This window comes from Gastrolobium bilobum, unplaced genomic scaffold (assembly GCF_033153095.1).
Source record: "Gastrolobium bilobum isolate Gb01-03AN ecotype WA unplaced genomic scaffold, APGP_CSIRO_Gbil_v1 utg2614, whole genome shotgun sequence".
NCBI classification, from domain to species: Eukaryota; Viridiplantae; Streptophyta; class Magnoliopsida; order Fabales; family Fabaceae; genus Gastrolobium; species Gastrolobium bilobum.
In genome coordinates this window covers 41,041-55,793 of record NW_026895962.1, presented here as the reverse complement: position 1 = coordinate 55,793, position 14,753 = coordinate 41,041, and the positions used below count along the sequence as shown (strand labels likewise).

Sequence of the window (14,753 nt, the reverse complement as noted above, 5' to 3'; positions counted from 1 at the left end):
GAAGGTCACAGCTTTGTTCCGTGGGAATATAAAAGAAGCCGTTTGCGCGTATGTAATACCTCACACGCCTTAGGGGTATATATGGAATTTGATCAATGCATGAAGTGTTAAAAACTTTAGGTACATTTAGATTTGGATCATAGTCACTAATTAACGGTGAGATAAAAAATATATATATATATATATAATTTTTAAATGAACGATGGTGATCAATATTTTTCCTTATAAAAAGATCCAAATCTATCATATATAGGTATATTTTTGCATAATGAGAATTTTTTTTGGGATTTAATGAGAAAATAAAGAAAAATAAGGGCATAAATAGAAAAATATTTTCTCCATTTGAAAAAAAAAATGTACCTAAATAATTACATCCGATGTATTCAAAAAAAATTCCCCTTGGAGGGAGATGTTAATTTAGGGATGCTTATAATGATAATGATAATGATAGAGACCAAAGCACGGTAGAAGCTTTCATAGTGCTGGACAAGTATACTCATAGTGTTGGACAGATATACTGCAATAGGAGAGTGTGTCTGAATGCTTATGGAGGCTCCACATTTGAGCATAGTAATAGCTCATGAAGAGAATAAATCTAAAGATGCCCCTTCATGAGAAATGGTGTATTTAGGGAGAAGAGATCACTTTCAAGCATGGAAAAGAGAATATGTAGCTCTACCCAGGGGTAAATGGGCTAGGCCGGTCCTATAGGGGCCTGCGGCCTAGTCTATATTAGGTCAGACTTGGTCTGTTATAAATAGTAAAATAAAATCGGTCTAGATTTTTAAAAAAACTTATTTAGAAAACATGTCATAGGCTTTTGTGTACATGTCGGGCCTATAAACCTATCGGCTGGCTCATATTATATTATTTATTTTAAATAATATAAATAAAATTTTTATTTTAATAATTTTGAGTAATAAAGCAATATTATTTTAGTTTTTTTTTAATTGTTGAATGTTTAATAGGCTTTAACAGGCTAACAAATCTAGGCTAAGACTTTTATTTTTTAAATACAGGTTAGACCAGACTTATAATTTGAGATTTACATAGACTAACAGACCAGATCATACCCAATATTTTTTTTTTTACATAAACCTAACCTATTTAAGTCAAAGTCTAACCTAGTCTAGTATATTCTATTTCCAGCCTAATGTATTTGATTAGGCATGTTGAATCTACTTTTACTGTACCGGGGACAAAAGGTGTAGAAAAAAAGAGAGGATCCTATATAATGAGGTTGTCACCTAGAAGATTTTAGACATGGATATTTGATATTAGGTCCAACGGATCGGATCTAAAAGGGCCCGCCAGAACAATGCATATAATTTAAATATTTTTATTTTTATTTTTCTTCTTCTTCTGAATGGTTTATTTCTCTAATATTATTTTTTCTATTTTAATTTTATAAACAGAAAAGGAAAACATCTTGATGCTGCATTGCACGATAGAAGTATGACAGATGGCGTGATTATCTCTCACCCATCTAATCTCTAATTCTCTCAAAATTAATTAATAAAAATTGCAAACCATAATTATTAATAAAATTTAATATTTATAAAAATATTAATATTAATATTTATAATGAATATATAATAAATGTAATAAATAAAAAATAAATTAAGGAGGCGAAGTGGGGTACAGTTAAATGTGGGATCACTTAAGGCTGGCAAGCTTAGAAAAAGCATGGAAGCAAAGAAACGAAAGCGAAAAGGTCAATAATAGGAGTGTTTGGTTGTGTCCCTTTGGATTTCGCATTCTTTGATGGGATCTAATTTTTTTTGTAAGCACACGGGATGCTAATTGCTATTTGATGACTCATTTGTCTGCGACTTAGTTGGCGCTTTGCCACACGCGGTTTTAGCCTGTAATGTAATATTTTCCTTTTGAATATTCCTTTGTCTTTCCACAAAATTAGTACGCTTGTAATCTTTTTTGTTTATACGATGTTTTATAACTAAAACCCTCCTATATTATGTACCAAATAAAATAAGGGGAATATTACTCTTATGTGACATGAGAGAATTTTTCTCTCATGCACACGCAACTTGGAGGAGAGAGGAGAGAGAATAGAGGAAAGAGAAAAAATAGAGAGTGGACTCTACCCTTGATTTGTGAGTGCATGAGAGAAAAATTCTTTCATGTTACATGAGAGTAATATTCCCCATAAAATAAATTCCTCCTATATATATATATTTTTTTTTATATATATTTTGCTTGAATTAGTCTCATAGGTTAGGTGTGGAGTGTTATTGATTCCTTTGGACTAATGCACCTAGCCACAGTCTGATTTATGTAGCCAATTGGAGAATAGCAGTTCTGATAGCTGATGGGATAAAAAAATGAATTTGGGCTCATTCACAACCAAACTGGTGAGACTTTATTTACATATAATTGTGGATTCTCTCCTTACTTCTTCTTTTTTTCCTTCTCTGTTAGTTAGAATTTATCAAATGAGCATTGATTTCTATATAAACATTTTCTTCATAAATCCAATACAAAGAAAAAAAAAATCATCCGTTACTTTATATGCAGTCAAAAATTTCTAACCACACGATCAATTTCTATGTAAAAATCAATCTGTGCAACTTAGTCAATAGCGTATAATTTTTTTTTTGGTAGTTGGTAGGGCATAGACCCAACCAACAATAGCGTATAATTTTATTTTAGAACAAGAGTGGGGATGAGTAGTATTTCGCAATACTTTCGAAGAGAACTAATACAACTCGGGAAAAGTGTATATTATTATAGGTTTTTGATTTTCTTACGTGGTGAGACAAAATTGTCTCATGGAGACACATCTTATGTGAGACTTATATCTATTAAAAAAATAAAAAAATAAAAGAAAATATTGCACGAAAATCGAAAAGTTATTAGGAGAAAACAACTCTTATATAACATGAGAAAATATTTTTTTCATTATTATAAGGGAAAAATGTTTATCCTTTTAAATGACACAACTTATATCATTTTACTCTCACGAAGAGGTGGCACCCATATCTTTATATATTTTTGTCAACTCTCTCTCCTCTTTTATCTATCTCTTTCTCTCACTTAAAATGACACAACTTTACATCCTTTAAAATGATACACACTTTTTCCTTATTTTAAAATAAGTAAAGTTGTGTCATTTTAAGTGAGAGAAAGAGATAGATAAAGAGGAGAGACTGGACAAAAAAATAGACTAAATATTTTTTTTGGTCCTTAGCAAATTTCTCGATGCCCGCTTTAGTCCCTAACAAATAAAAAAGTTATTCGTGGTCTCTAAGAAATTCAAAATCGACCCATTTGTGATCCCTCACAAATTAAAAAAAGATCCACATTAGTCCCTCAAAAGGACTAAAATGGGTCCACTTTAAATTTTTTAAGGACCACGAATAGAGTTTTTATTTGCTATGAACTAAAACGGGTATCACAAAATTTGCTGAGGACAGAAAAAAGATATTTACAACTTGGGAAAGTGTGTATTGTTTTAAAGTATGTAAAGTTATTTTCACCAAAAAAAAAAGTATGTAAAGTTGTGTCATTTTAAGTGAGAGAAAGAGATAGATAAAGGAAGAGAGAGAGCGGACAAAAAAATATAAAGGTGTGGGTCCCATCTTTTTATGAGAGTGAAATAACACTAGATGTGAGATTTAAAAAGAGAAACATTTTTCCCATCCAACTTACTCTAAATAGTATTTAATTAAAATAATATTTTATCATTTTTACTCAATTTGTTATCTATCTATTTAGGTTTATCAATATTCTATATATATGTGTGTGAGAGAGAAAGAAAGAAATTAACTTAAACTAATATAAAAATAATAAATTTTAATTTATTTGCAACATGAGTTATTAGATGCAAGAGGAATTAATCATTAAAATTAAAAGTATAATTTATAATTGATTGCTTCGAAAGTAAGGAAAAAAAAAAAAAATTCTTCCACCGAAACAAAATATATAAGATAACCTTCCTCCCCTAGAATAAGTTTATGAGAGAGAAAAAAATCCGGTGGGAGGGGAAGGGGGGTGGGTGTTCAAGTGTGCATCGTTTAGTGTTTTTACAATATGTATAACTATATACTTAATATATAAGTATACACTTAATAGGGATTTGTATTTGTCATTTAACATGACACAACAAATTTTCCTACACACACAATATTTTGTGAGGTCCACACTTTTTGAAGAAAAAAGAAATTACGGCACGCAAAACGAATCTCTATAACATTACACAATCACTTTTCCTACAACATAACTCTTATAAACTCATAGTTATAATATGAAAATATAATTCTTTTATTTTTCATGTTAGTTGAAGTGACCGAGAAAAGAGAAAAAAAATATTTTTTTTATATTATAACTATATAATATTCATATTATATAGTATTAAAAATTAAAAGGACACAACTTAAATTATTTAAAAGGACAATTTTTTTTTTAAAAAAAATATAAGAAAGAGAGAAAGGGGATGAAAAAAGAAAAAAGGAATTAATTGCAGCCTGCAGGAATTGAACCGAATACTCTCTTCCTCTCCAGCCTGGTCTCTACTCAGCATTCATTTTTTTGCTCTTCCTCCCTTCTCCTTTCTTACACACTACGTACTCTCTCATATCTTTCGTTTGAATCCAATGCATGTGATAGCGTCGAGGAATTCATCAATTAATGAAGGAAACACGTTCGTCTTTCTATCTTCTTTTCTTTTATTTCTTATTTTTTTAAAAACCTTATATTTCATATTAGAGAACTGGTCATTTATTTGTCTTTCTGTCACAAAATTGATGATATTCTGACTTCTGTATTGGCGGAGTCAAAAAACTTTCTGAAAGGGCCAAATTATATTTATGGGAAAAGTGTCTATCATTTTAAATTACACAACTTACATCCTTTCACTCTCACAAAGAGGTGGGACCCACACCTTTATTTTTTTTTGTCAACTCTCTCTCCTCCTTTATCTATCTCTTTCTCTCTCTTAAAATGACACAACTTTACATCCTTTAAAATTATACACACTTTTCCCTATATTTATATATACATTTTAAAATTCATAATAAAAGGCCAACACATTCAAAATTTAATAGAAGTCAATCCTGCATCAAATCTAAAGAGTTAAAATAATGAGACTAACGTTTCTACTCTCACAGCAAATAATGTTGAAATAACGTTTTGGGATTAAAAATTAAGAATATTTAAGTAAAATTCACAATACAAAAAAAATATAGGCTCGGTTTGATTTCTGTTTTCGAAAACAGTTTTTTAGTTTTGAGAACAAAAAAAACTAAAAAACTCGTTTGGTAAGACTTGTTTTGTAAAAAATGTTTTGAAAACTGTAACTATTTTTTTTTTTTAAAATCAAATTTAGAAAACATGTCTGAGTTGTTTTTGTTTTCTGTTTTGGTTTTAACTTTTAAAAAGAAAAAATATAGAAAACAACTGTTTCCATAACTATTTTACAAAACAGTTTTAAGAACAAAAAAACCAGAACACAATCAAGTAGGCCCATACATTTTTTGAAATATCCTTTATTTTTAGAGTAAAGTCCCTTTTGGATTTCTAACAAAAAATACGATCCTCACTTTAGTCCTTTATAAAAAAAAAGTCCTGAAGTCCCTAAGAAATTCGAAGTGGATCCATGTAGTTGAAACCGTGGTCCCTCATTAATTCAAAAAAACTCAAATTAATCCCTCATAAGGACTAAAATGGGTCCACTTTGAATTTCATAGGGATCAAACGACTAGTTTTTTTTTTGTAAAGGATTAAAGTGAGGATCATATTTTTTGTTAGGGACCCAAAATGTGTTTTACTCTTATTTTTATTTCTAAATCCCAAAACAACATTATTTTGAAATTGTAACAGATAAAATTATTTCTTACGATGTAAGAAACTTTTACCTAAATTAAAATATGAGTTCGTTTTTTGTGCACTAAGCCGAATATGACATCATTTTGAGGCAAAAATTATGGTATTTTTATAATTTTAATTTATTTTAGTGTTATTATAGTCTTTACAATTATAATTTTTTAATCATTCAATCCCAAAATGATGTCGTTTTGAGAATAAATGCAGATAACTTATCTGCATTAACTGCAGAAATATTTTTATGATAAAATATATTAACAAAAGTTTTTTTTGTGAAAAATAATAGAATTTATTGTTTTTGTTTTTGCTGCAAAATTTTTTATGAAATAAAAGCAGAAACATTACATCCAAAATCATATACATGTATATCCTCGAAACCCTTATCATGAATTTGAAAATAGACAAGGCACATACTGTTTAGATCTTAATCGCATAAACAAGATTAGATCGTAGCCGTTTGTGTCTCTGGTGAAGAGAACTCGGTTGTATGCAAAGGATGGAGAATAAGCACAATTCAAGAAAGTAAACAGAGTGATGGAGAGACAGAGGAAAACATATATCACTGCTTCAGAGCTACTACTAAGTAAACATACGCTATTTCACTCCCCTTGTCTCGGAAAAGAGTAAACAAGGTAACTAATTAAAGTGATTTTTATTCATTCAGAATTTTTTATTTGAATATTATCTAGTGTGTGAAGTGATAAGTACTTTACATAAAAAATAATATTAGAAATGATTAATTCTTCAATAATTTGTAAAAATTGGAAAATGATGTCCGATTCGATGGATAATTGGATATAGAGTCATCCACTCATTAGTGATTAATCCGCAACAGTGACCAAAGTGTCACTTTTTGCTAAATTTTTTTATCCAAACGCCACTCGAACAATATTTCGTGGTCAATGATTTTGTGACACGTGGTCATATTGCAAACTAAATTTGCTACCAAATTATGATATGTCAGCTTTTTCCTGTGAAAGTGTGCCACGTGTCACAAAATTATTGGCGAACGTAATTTGGTACCCATCGTAGCGAAATACGCCACGTGACAGTATGATAAAAAGTAATATTGGCGTGTCATTTGGATAAAAAATTTACCAAAAAATGACATTTTGGTCAATATTCTTATCAATCCTACAGAGTAATTGTAAAAACAGCATCTAAACGAATAAGTAAGTGTCGATTCCCAAACGGTAGGTTTTCATGTATATAATACTATTTCCATCACTGGTTTCATCACAATCCAAGGAAATAGTAAGTCATCAATGGAAGTTCAAGCTGTGTTGGTTTTCATTCTTGTGAGCATGTGTGCCTCAGGGGCTTATTCAGCTACATTTACATTCACAAACAATTGTCCATTCACAGTGTGGCCGGGAACCTTAACTGGTGGTGGAATGCAACAGTTATCAACAACAGGCTTCGAACTTGCTTCCAAGGCTTCCTTTTCTTTGCATGCTCGAGATGGTTGGTCAGGTCGATTTTGGGGAAGATCTCAATGCTTCATGGATTCATCTAACAAGTTTACATGCGTCACAGGTGATTGCGCCTCTGGTCAAATCACATGCAATGGTGCTGGTGCTATCCCACCAACATCTTTGGTAGAACTCACTTTGGCTTCAAATAATGGTGGTCAAGATTTCTATGATGTTAGTCTTGTTGATGGTTTCAATTTGCCACTCTCATTGACACCAATAGGAGGTGATGGTTTGTGCAGCCCAACTAGTTGCCCTTCCAATGTGAATGCTGTTTGTCCTTTGGATTTGGCTGTGAAAGGTTCTGATGGGAGTGTTGTTGGCTGCAAGAGTGCATGCTTGGCCTTCAATACACCACAGTACTGTTGCACTGGTGATTTTGGTAATCCTCAGAGTTGCAAACCAACTAACTATTCAGAAATCTTTAAGGGGCAGTGTCCTCAGGCTTATAGCTATGCTTTTGATGATAAAACCAGCACTTTCACATGTTCTGGTCGACCTAACTATGCCATCACTTTCTGTCCATGATTCAAGAGTTACTACTTTCAATGTAATTTGCCATAAATATAATTAATAGCCAATATAATTTGGTTGAGTCAGTGGGAAAGGTGTTTCAAATTGTTTACAAGAAGTTATAAATTTATATAATTGTATCAAATTTTGCTACATTTTGGTAAAGAATGTTGAAATATAAGTTGTTTATTGACTTATTTTATTTAAAGCATACATTTTGCTTTAATTTCATCGTCGCACTTCATGTGTTGCAGCCGGCAAGGTGTTGGATGATTATCCACAGTGGTGGTGCAGCTATTTATTTATTTATTTATTTATTTTTGTGGATATATAGTAACTACTTTACGGAGATTTTTTCAGTAATACGGAGTACCGAACTCGATACTCTCTTTTACTAAAATAGGAAAAAAAATCATTTTAACCCATACTTTTTGTATGGATATACCTACATCTATTGCACCAAAGATTTTCTCCTACTTTGGATTGGTTTGATTTGAAATGGACCAATGCCGGCTATTGGCTTAGGCTTCATGCCACTATCGAAGGAAAGATATCTTAATGAACACTCAACTAGTCTGCTTCTTCAATAAGTAAATTGATTATTGTTTTTAGGTTCAATTGTCATCAGTTATCTTAATTAATCCTTGCAGACAAATTTAAGGATTTTATTAAACTTTTGACGTTTGAATGTTCACTTACTGCAAAATTGTTCTGTTTTTTAAATCAAGGGTATTGTCATCTTACAACTACATTGACATTTGACACATTATACAGCAAAATAAATAATAATAATAATAATAATAATAACGCTCAAAACATGTCTAACGATTTATGCTTGTTTATTACCTACTAAAAGTTTATTTCATAAAAGTTTGGATGATTTATATTTATTTATACTGTGATTTATTAGAAGTTTATTTATATTTGATTATTACGTGAAACTTATGTGTGTATAATGTAAGAGTTTTTAAGGCCAACAATAGAGTACTTTAGTCATCATTAAAAAAAATTCTTCCATAATTGCTAGAACTTATATTAACGACACAAACTTATATTAAAAATTAAGGCCAAAAATTATTCTTCCATAATGAATTAATGACAGAAACTTATATTAACAGACAATTACATTCCTTATTACAATAGATATGACATGATTATTGAATTATTGGTAAAAGATTATACTCTCCATTATTTGATATTTATATTGATTTTATTTTATATAAATGAGAAGGTGGTGAAAAACAGGAGAGGATGAAGTCAGTAAACTGAAAAAACCGATTGTATGGGAAGAGGTCAAGAGGGTATACACCATATTGATTTCCTCATGTATAAATGGGTAAGGTGGTAAAATCACTGACACAGAGAGGGGTGAAATCGAAAAAAAAATTGTATGCTCCAATACCATATAAAATTTTGGTGGTCTCGATCTCACAAACAGAATTTTTTTCCCCAATCTTATCCATGTTTTTTTTTTTCATTTCCCTTTTTATCCTCTCTATTTGTGAGCAAGGAGCACCTAGTTTTGATGCTCCCTTACCATAGAAAATTCGCCTGTGAAATCGATCATTGGACAATCCGATTGTATGGTATATTGTACGGATTTTGATATCTCTAATGCACCTAATCTCAAATAGTTCATGCGCAATGCAATTCTCTGTGTTATTGGAGAAGAGGAAAGTTTTCTATACACTCTAATTCATGGAGGGCCCATACATAAAAAAAAAAAAATTATTGCACGCAAAACGAACTCTCACTGACACGAGAAAAGAACTCTCCTACAACATGAGAACTATTTTTCCCATAGTTTATATGACCAAATGTTATAATTGTAGCATTAATGTATTACGATTATAGCATTAATGATGATTACGATGCTTAGTGAGATAGTTACTTTACATAGCTTTCGTGACTATAGTCTCACAAGTTCGATTCTCACCGCCTCATCGTATTGATAAATAATTAGATATTAAGAAATTTTTAGGATCTCAACTGCTCTTATGTGAAGGGGAAAATGGTTATTTACACCAAAAGTCTACATAACAATCCATTCCTATCCCCTCTTGGCACAGGAACATGAATGGCTGATTAACATGTAGCAAAAACAATTCCCAGATGGAACAATACTGTAAATTCAACAATATACAATCATCCCATTCAAGGGTTGAAATTAATGAATTTCCTTTGATAAAGAATTTTATTTCTTACTCTGACTTGTTGTAACTCCTATGGAGAGTTGTCATCAAGGGACAAAAATTTAACAAACATAAAAAATAATTCAAACAAAACAACTATAGATAATAATGATGATGTTAGTGGTTAAGGCTATGATCAGCAACTCTACCTTATTGTTGAAAGATCATCAAAGACCGTTTTCATATCAGGCCTCTCAGATGCTGAAAGAGTGCATCTAAGAGCCACCTTCAGCATTTCATCAAGTATTCTAGATGATCCTTCTCCATTATGCTTTTCCACAAGAAACTTGTCAAAACACTGGCTAGAACGATCTTGTTCAGCTAAAAACATAACCCATTCTGTTAATTCAACCACCCCTGGAATCCCAGAAATGATTTCACCAGGATTTCTTCCTGTTAGGAGCTCTAACAAGATAACACCAAATGCATAGACATCACTCTTCAAGGAAGGGCATGGTTTGTTTGATCTAGCAAACTCAGGAGGTCGATAACCAAGTGCACCAGCATTCAGAACTTGCTCAGCAGTACCAGAAGCAGTGAGTATTCGGTGCAGGCTATAGTCAGTGAGCAAGGCATTTCTGTTAGGATTTTCTAGTAGAATGTTTGTGGATTTAAGATTGCCATGAGGTATGGCTTTCTCATTGTGTAGGTAATGCAGACATCGCGCAACCTCTACAGCCACCCTGAGCCTTTCATCAAGAGACAAAGGATGGAGACTTCTTTTATCTGGCTCTGCAGAAAAAAAAAAATGAAACAATTAAATAAAACTGGCTCTATACAGTTGAAATTTCCGATATAGATGTTGAGTTAGTAAGGCTTTAAAATCAGCTTATCAGAATGAAGCAAAAACTCTTCCAGGACTTGTAAATAATTGATTCTCAGTTGTTGAGAGACCAAAACATTAGCATCTTCAAACAAACTGACTCTTAAAAAGCAAAAGAAGTTTTAATCTGTCTTGTAAATAACCTTGGGATACACCACCCCAAAAGCTAGCTCAAAGGGTGGGAGTGCTCAAGGCCTTATAAACTCCACATTAGTTGCACATACAACCAATATGAGACTATATATCTCAACATGTCTTCAAAACGACCATCCTGCAGGGACTCCAGCTAGTAAATATTGTTCAAACTACAAACGCATAAAAATCATATCAAAGATCTACTACAACCTAAATATCCACACAAAAATGTTAAAGAAAAATATCTCTAGCATACTTCCAGTTACCTAGTATACTTAATATTTTATAAATTAGCCAACATTGTGAAAGAGCTTCATATATTTCAAACTAAAATTAAATTCTACGCGGTTAATCACCCTTCAAACCAAATAATATCAGAAGTATTAAAACCAAAAAGCCTAGGCTTTATTGTGCAATCAAACATGAAGCCATAATCTTACCATGGAGATAAATGTCCAAAGATTGTGCATTCATGTAATTTGATATAATCAGTCTCTCGTGATCCTTTGGCCCCAGGTAGTAACCCTGAACAGAAACCAGGCTTGGATGCTTGATAGTCCCAAGTTTCTTTACTTCCCGTGCAAACTCTTTTTTTCCTTTAGTTATTCCTTCTCTTAACCATTTGACAGCCAATGCATGAGCAGAGTTGAGTGTAGCTTTGTAGAGTGTTCCATGACAACTCGTGCCAATAACTTCCGCTGGAGCACATGAAAGTTCTTCCGCTGTCAGCGTCAATGACCCATCAAATAGATGCAAGTCCCCAACCAGTTTATCTGGAGAGGTTGCTTTGAAGGAACCAGGATTCTCAAACTGGTGGCTTTTAGAAGATGAAGGATTTGAAGCGGACAAAATAGACTTTGAAGAAGAAGTTCCTTCCTCATTCTTAACTAATTCAGAAGGGCCAAGATCTTTTGGCTTCTTGACCATTGGATGAATGTTTCTCTCATCATCAGCAGACCCCCTTTGAGAAGGTGGCAATGCTTCCAAATTTCTGTTAGGTTTCTCTCTATTTGATGTGGAAGAACTCTCTTCGGTGATGCCTCTTGCTCCATTTTGTTTAGAAGTCTTTTCTTTTTGCTGATGAACCCTATAATAAATCATTATACCCAAAAAAGCCATCACCAAAGCACCAATAACCAAACATGCAACCAAGGCACTCCTAGTTACAGATTTTTTATGTAACCCATGTTCCCTAAAACCTAGGTTGGAAGTATCTTTTGGTGATAATTGTGAATGTGGAAATATCAGCATAGTATTTCCTGGATGAAATGCTGATTCAGGAAACTGCATTAAGTTGTCTGGTACAACGCCAAAAAGATTATTGAAGGACACATTGAATCCTCTCAATTCAGCTGGAAGGTCATCTGGAATAGCACCTTCCAATTTGTTGTTACACAGATTGAGATATGCCAAATTGTGAAGCTTACTAATTTTTGAAGGAATAAGCCCGCTCAAGTTGTTGTATGAAAGATCAAGAAACACCAAACTAAAATTGTCAGCTGAAACTAATGAATTATTTGGAATTTGAAGTTGAATACCAATTGATCCAGAAAACTGATTGTTCGAGAGGTTGAGATTAGTCAATTTGGTTGAGGTGAAAAGGCTTGGTAGGAGGAACCCAGAAAGCTGGTTGAGGCTAAGATCAATCTCTTTTAGTTCTGGGTATGTTCCCAAGACTGGTGGGAGAAAACCCTCCAATGAGTTATTGGATACCTTAAGTGCTGTTAACCTTAAAAATTGAGTAGTTTCATTTGGAAGCATTCCTGTCAATGAATTTGTACTTAACTGAATAACTTCCACATAATTACCCCAATACTGGATCCTTGACAAATTACCTGACAGCCTGTTATTACTCAAATCTATGATGGCACAGTGGCCTACCTTGAGAGGTAAGGGGCCTGACAATTTGTTTGAAGATATATTAAGCTTCCTCAGAGTCACTGAAGTAATACTTCCAAGGGGACCTGCAAAGAAAGTTTAAATTGTAAAGAAAAGGATAAGAAGAAACTCATTGGATAACTCTTATATTTTGAACCCATGTCATATCTGATTTTATGAAATAATGACTAACATTGATGAATAAGTGAAATGCTGAATAACTGGGGAGAGATGAAGGGGAAAAGATGACCAAGAATTCCAAGTGCAAAGTACATCGATTGTCACTTGCAGCATACTTTTGCAAGATTTTGAAAGTACTTCCCATAATGTTTCTGGATAAGAAACTAAGAAGCCTCTATAAGGGACAAAGAGATAAAAACTATATAACCTTGACACCAGCTTCATTGCAGATATAAGTTCCCAAGCATGCAATTTTTGCAAAGACCTAAAGGTCTGCTGACAGTCACTTACCTGGTTGCATACTATCCCAAAGAGCCCCTTAACAAGGTTTAACATCAACTACATTTTCGTCCTTATCATTCTTGGATTTCAAAATGACTCCATAAATTGATATATTAGACTGATGCAGATGGTATGTGACCAGAGTACTTATGTTAATTTTTAAATATACTGCGTCTTTTATAAACAGAGCCAGGCTTCTTCCGGTTTTCAGTTTGCTCAACAAAGTTATGTTTGAAATATAATTTTCCCCATCAATATGTTGAACCATACTACACTAACTTCAAACTGGAGGAACAATAAGTGGATAAGTTCTAACCTTGAAGAAAGAAAATGATTACAACTTACACAGAAAAAACAGAAATAAGATACCTTCAAGCTTGTTTTGACTAAGATCCAGTTCGGACAACATCATTGAACTTTCCATCAATAAAGCTTCTGGCAGTGAACCTGACAACTGGTTGCATGCAAGTCGAAGAATCCCTAGAGATACCACAAATGTGAAGGAAGGTATATTACCCACTAACTGATTATGACTAGCATCAAACACCTCTAAATTGTCAAGGTATGGTATACCATCATGAGCAAATAGCTCACCAATCAAGGAATTGTGGCTAACATTTAAATATTGAATTGAGGAGAGAAAGGAGTCATCTCCAAGTCCTAAATCCAGGGTACCAGAAAAACTGTTGCTGCTTAAGTCAACATGTAGCACACTGCCCATCTGAGAAAAGATATGCATAATATCCCCAGAAAAGTTATTAGTGTGCAAATCTAAATATTTCAACTGCTCAAGTTTGTTAAACCCAATAGGAAGAGTACCTCCAAATTCATTTGAAGAAAGATTCAGATACACTAAATTACTCAATTCAACAAAGTTAGAGGGTAAGGACCCACTAAACTTGTTGAGGGACAAATCAAAATTTTCAAGTGATTCCATTGGACCAATATTTAAGATACTTCCTGTGAACTGGTTGTTCACAACTGACAAGTTGCGAAGCATTGTAAGGCCACTAATTGCAAGGAAATTAAACTCTCCAACCAAACCAGCATTGTCAAGAGTGATTGATATAACATTGCCTTCAGTACACAATATCCCATACCAGTTCTGAGGACATCCATCGGAATCTAAAGATTTGGAATCCCAAGAATTAACAACTAATCCAGAAGGGTCTTTCTGAATACTCTTCTTGAGTTCAAGGAGTGCATCTATGTCTGAATTCCCCAACGCAATAGCCACCAACAACAACAACATCAACATCAACCAGATAGCCTGCATGCCTCTCCTAGTAGCTCCTAATCCGAGAACCAAAAACACAGATATACGTATGATTATGTGAGGAAATGTACCTCATTGGAAGTAACAGCAAAGGGATAAGTCTACAACAAAAATTGAAAGGCAGAATATTAATTTCCAGACATATAATTTCATAATTTAAT

At 32.9% G+C, this 14,753-nt stretch overlaps 2 protein-coding genes across 2 annotated transcripts; one reads left to right on the top strand and one right to left on the bottom strand.

The window, feature by feature from the left end:
- The first annotated feature begins 7,106 nt into the window (after positions 1–7,106).
- Positions 7,107–7,847, top strand: LOC133296995 (thaumatin-like protein 1). Its single transcript, XM_061496042.1, has one exon. The coding sequence runs from the start codon at positions 7,107–7,109 to the stop codon at positions 7,839–7,841; it is 735 nt and encodes a 244-aa protein (XP_061352026.1). The 3' UTR covers positions 7,842–7,847.
- A 2,297-nt stretch (positions 7,848–10,144) lies between these two features.
- LOC133297001 (probable inactive receptor kinase At5g10020) lies at positions 10,145–14,607 on the bottom strand. The gene is made up of 3 exons (XM_061496047.1): positions 13,686–14,607; positions 11,417–12,940; positions 10,145–10,750 (listed from the first exon to the last, which is right to left on the bottom strand). The coding sequence occupies exons 1-3, from the start codon at positions 14,590–14,592 to the stop codon at positions 10,164–10,166; spliced, it is 3,018 nt and encodes a 1,005-aa protein (XP_061352031.1). The 5' UTR covers positions 14,593–14,607; the 3' UTR covers positions 10,145–10,163.
- Positions 14,608–14,753: the final 146 nt, after the last annotated feature.